Below are 4,953 nucleotides of genomic sequence, written 5' to 3'. Positions count from 1 at the left end.
GGGGGGGGCAGGGAGAAGGTTGAGGCTGGGAAATGACACCACCCTATAAAAAAGATCCTACTTTGGAAGGCAGTAAGCAGCTGTTTCAGATCAGCTGCTGACATAGAAATGTTGAATCTGCTTGTCACTTGAACTTATTGTGTATGCAGAATAATTTTTTAACTTTAGTCTTTCTGCTTAAGGTAATCTAGTAGGAAAAGGTTTGCTAGATGGTGCTTTTACAAAGGCTTTCTGAAACAAAAACCTTTTATGACCTTGCATATAGAAAGCTATGACTTTTTTTTCAATTTTATGCTTACTGGGCTAGAAGAGAGGCAAGGCAACCATAGACTGAAGGGGTATACATATTTCCATTCTGGTTGGATACAAGTAATGAATCTTTGGTTTTCTGATTGAAGATCTCTGCACTAGCTTTCATAAAAGCTTTTTCCACATCTCTGTCAAAATACGTATCTTCAAGTTTTACATCCCTATTAAAAAAAAAAAAAAAAAAGTAGTTCAGAAACAGTTACTGAAATAGCAGAAAGTAAAAAACACACCTTGGAGGTGCAACAAATTAAGATTACATGGATAAGGAAGACAGCAGCCATTCTCACCTGAAAGCTTCCAGACCACTGAAAACACCATTTGCTGTTTCTGGGTTCTGGTCACTGAGAAAGTCATTCAGCAAGAGTCTAGCCACAGATTTCTGTACCAGTTTACAGTAGGGAGAATGGAAGATCATGAATCCAAAGTCATTCAAGGTGAAACGTCTGTCTGTCCCTTCTGGAAGTGGCAGAAATGTTGTGTTACAACGTACACTTAGTACTCACTTCAACTATGAGAATAAAATAAGAAGGGTGGCAGGATAGCAGTCATCATATCCCATCAGCATACAAGAGACAACCGTAACACTAACTATTGCTGTCAAGTTCATTTAAAACACTGCTGCTACTTCTATTGAAAAATTAGTTTCTTACTGATCTTTTGCACCAACATTTGCCCTTCTAGAAGAAAAAGCTATAAGCTTAACAGAATCCCCGTATTTTTACCCAGCATTTTGACATAATAAATAATCTACCTCATTGAACTATCTAATCTTCAAACCTATGCTTAATATGAATGAAGCAATTATTAAACACATGGGGAAAAAACATCAGTATTGCTACAAAACATTTAAGTATTAACCTCAGTATCTTAAGAGCCTCGGTGGAGCAGGGAATAACACACTTTTAAGCAAAGTATTATACAGAACACCAAAAAAAGCCTGTAGAGACTACTACTTACTGACTATCAGGTACTTAGCCATACCAGAACAGAAATAAAATGTTTCTTATGGGAGAAAGCAAACATTTTAATCGCCTCAGAACACACAAACACAAAGAATGGGACCCATATACTAGTCTTTAGATTGGATGCTAAAACTTGAAAATACATTGTCTGTGTAGTTACACATTCCAGTGTTTGCCAGATCTTGCAATATCATCAGGTGAGGCTACGTACCCTTTTGCCACTGGGCATGGATTTTGTTGCGGTAGACAGTATAGCAGCGATCTAATGCACTGAGGTAGCACTGTATAGATAGTTTGCCATCAACTACAGGATATTCAGAGACCATGTCAGGTTTATAGAAGTCATATGCATGCTGCATGTGGGTTCCACGCAACCCTGATGGAGAGAAATTGACAAAAGTTGAAAATTACTTTATTCAGCTGCTTTGAGCCAATTTGAATGGATCACTTAACACATGTGAGGAAACAAGCAGTATTTGGCCCCAGTGAAGCAGGTTTTCGTAGCACTTCGGGCCCTTTAAGGTAAGGTTTCACACAGTTCTCAATCGCTTGTTAAGTACGGTAGGACTGAGCATGACAAACACAAGCAACAAATGATTTTCATTGTTTTGTTTTGCAAGTAAGAGCACTGTGTTATTCAGCTCTAGTCCACTCTGTCAATTTTATTGGAGAATCCCCAAGAAAATAAAACAGATAGGAGCATCTCCAGTTGTTCCTTGCTGCCTCCTGTAACAGGACTTGGCCAAGTTAGCCCAGAGCAACAGGAAATAAAGTGCAATTTCTGACATTAGTGGGAATTAATCCAGCCCTCCAGCACCACACAAAAAACAGGGGAAGGCTTCAGAACGGATCCAGTTATCTGGCTGAATGCCATTTGTTTTCTCACAGGACTAACCTCTCTCAAAAATTAACGGAGCATTTGGACCAATTAGCATAGCAACAGCACCAGCTCCACCTGTTGGCCTGGCATTTCCACTGGCATACACAGCAATGTCTCCAGCAACAACAAGTGCATAGCGTCCTGTGAAAAACACACAGAAATAATGATGAGAAACAGCCAAGAATCTAGCTCACTTTAATATCCATCAGCAATTTTTAGACTTTGGTTATAGAGGAGATCACCCCAAGATTAAGGGGTTCTTTAGTCCTGACCTTCCCCCTCCCCCATTTCAATTTCCTGGCAGCCACTGAAATTTGCAGGAAAAGGCCAGTGATTATCAGCCATGTTGTTATTTTCTGCACTGTAACTGAACTAGTGGCAAATGCCCAGCAGCCATTTAAGAAAAAAGACCTCAGAAGAGAAAAATAGTTTACCCACTGGGTTTTATATGGTTAAACACGAACACTGTCATTATAAGGCAGACTACTCAAAACCAGAGGATGATGTAACTTTTCAAGAAAACACCCTGAACTTACCATCCCAAGAACTGGACTCAATCCAGTTAATAGCATTAAAAAGAGCAGCAGTGCCTCCATAGCATGCATTGGTGGTGTCGATTCCTTCTACATCCGTATTACCAGATTCTTCAAAAAGTTGCATCAGGACAGTCTTTACAGATTTTGATTTATCAATTATCGTCTCCGTTCCAACTTCTAATCTCCCGATACAATCATAGGAAAGGCTATTCCTCTCCATGAGCTTCTGAACCACAGTCAAGCAGAGAGAATTGATATCTTCCCGGTCAGAGCAGAAGCCCATCTTTGACTGGCCTAGCCCAATGGTGTATTTCCCAGCATCCACACCATCATACTTCTCCAGCTCTGTCTGGTCAACGTACTGAGAGGGAAAATATATTTCCAGTGCAACAATTCCCACATCTTTGGGCCAACAGGATTCAGCATTCACTGGAAGAGACCCAGGCATTGTGGCAGATCTTTAAGAAAAAAAGAAAACCACAAAAACAGCTGATTTATTCACATCCATTTTGAGAGACCTGCTTTCATTTTCTGTAGGTTTCTAGAAAAAGTTAAATTTTAGGTATTATACAAGGTCATTTCCAAAAGGCAAGCCTTTGCCTCTGGGGAGACTTTGGTCTAAGCACACCATAAAGATCATTAGAAGTTTTCTAACATTTTATATTAAGAAGTTTTTTAAGTGAAAATACAAATTTCAGCCCTGGAGATAAAGAGATATAGGTTAAGCCCAAGTTATTTTACTGAAGCAAAACACAGGCCTAACAAGTGGTAAGTGTTTGAGAAGTTAGTCTTAATGTTCATTATTGTACTTCTGCTTATATGCAAAGTCTCAATTTTACACAACCAAGCCAGAAACATCAGATTTATTCTTTTTTAAAATGTTGCCAGCTGACAACTAAAGTTTAAAATTTATCCTTACCAGGAAATCTCTGAGTTAAAACAGGCCAGGACTTTTCAAAATTGTTTTTATTTTTAAACTAAGTAACCAAAGTCTCTCCATTTTGTTTATACTTGCAACAAAGACAGCAGAAATTTTTCTGGTGTGGGGTTGGGGGTTTTTTTTTTTGTATTTTTGGTTGGGTTTTTTGTTTGTTTGTTTGAAGTATACTCTGTTTTGGCATTCTGGAACACTGGAACTCCTAACACCAGGCCTGGAGGAATATTTCACAGGCTGAAATGAAAACACAGGGATTCTCCCTGGTAGACCAAGTTTTCTTATTTTGACCCCTTAACTTTACTGTCACTGCACTCGAGGATATACTACATCCTATTACTTTAACCCTATCCCTATTACCCAGACAGGCAGGATCTTCCTGTACTTTTGCTTACATCCTTCCACAGCACTTGTCCCTTTTGTACCCAGCTGCAAGTACCGTCACACTGACCTTTACCCAACTTCTTCCAGAAAACCACAACGAGCTGTATAAAGGAATAAAGCCTTTCGCTGCAAGAATGACGACTTTACGGGATGCACATTAAGACAAGCGCTAGGAAAACATGACAAGCGTTTTCTGTTACAGGTACAGTCTTGTGTAAGACCTAAAGAGTGCAAGGCTCGCCGTTCATTTTTATTGCCTCTAACGAAGTTCCAACCGAGGTACCTATAACTTATTGAAGTATTTCTCTTGTAGCCTTTATTCGCGTTCGAAAGCGTAAACGGGAGAAAAAGGCCGTTTGCTCACCCCCTCCTGTCCGCTCGCCCACGACCCGTCAACCGCCGGGACCTCTTTTCCCTTAACCCACCCTGTCACGAAGCCCCTCACCTCAGGAGACCGCCGCCCCGCTCCCCCCGCCGAGCCGGCCCTCGCTGAGGGCAGCCCCCCGCCAAACGCCTCAAGGTTACCCGTGACCCGGCCGAGGAGACGAGGAGGAGCCACCGGGGAGGCGTGGGGAGAGCCGAGCCGCGTCCCACCCGCAGCGTGGGCCCACCACAGGGCGAAAGGCCGATCGCCTCCCGCCTCCCCACCTGACAGAAACGCTGCCCCGGCCCTTACACGTTGCGGAATCCCATGGCCGGCTGCCGGCGCGGAGGGCCGCGCATGCGCGCTGCGGCGACAGAGGGACGGGGGGGGAGCCCGTCCGGCTGGGGCAGGCGGGTAGTGCGCAGGCGCGGGGAGCTGGCCCAGCCCCTCCCCCGGGGGCGCCGCCCGTCCCTGCCGCGCCCCCGAGGCGGTGACAACGGTGTTGCCGTGACCACCGTGCACCGCGCTCCACGAAGCTGGTGGGCAGCATTAAGGCTTTGCGCTATTTCGACGCTGTTAGAAGG

At 43.4% G+C, this 4,953-nt stretch overlaps 1 protein-coding gene across 3 annotated transcripts in view; it reads right to left on the bottom strand.

Moving 5' to 3' along the window:
- Window positions 1-4,742, bottom strand: part of HMGCS1 (3-hydroxy-3-methylglutaryl-CoA synthase 1 (soluble)) — a 9,636-nt gene extending 4,894 nt beyond the window's left edge. For 2 of the 3 annotated variants that reach the window (XM_010585781.1, XM_010585780.1), the window contains exons 1-6: window positions 4,682-4,742; window positions 2,688-3,145; window positions 2,167-2,292; window positions 1,483-1,647; window positions 597-765; window positions 300-470 (exon numbers count right to left, since the gene is read on the bottom strand). In XM_010585781.1, coding sequence (XP_010584083.1) covers window positions 300-470; window positions 597-765; window positions 1,483-1,647; window positions 2,167-2,292; window positions 2,688-3,145; window positions 4,682-4,728 — 1,136 coding nt within the window. In that variant the 5' untranslated portion in view covers window positions 4,729-4,742. Of the gene's footprint in view, window positions 1-299; window positions 471-596; window positions 766-1,482; window positions 1,648-2,166; window positions 2,293-2,687; window positions 3,146-4,530 lie in introns of all 3 variants that reach the window. The other variant, XM_010585782.1, reaches the window with a different exon arrangement.
- Between the last annotated feature and the right edge of the window lie 211 nt (window positions 4,743-4,953).

This window comes from Haliaeetus leucocephalus, unplaced genomic scaffold, assembly GCF_000737465.1.
Source record: "Haliaeetus leucocephalus isolate CR32 unplaced genomic scaffold, Haliaeetus_leucocephalus-4.0 Scaffold120, whole genome shotgun sequence".
Classification (NCBI taxonomy): domain Eukaryota; kingdom Metazoa; phylum Chordata; class Aves; order Accipitriformes; family Accipitridae; genus Haliaeetus; species Haliaeetus leucocephalus.
This window is presented reverse-complemented; position numbering and strand designations above follow the sequence as displayed.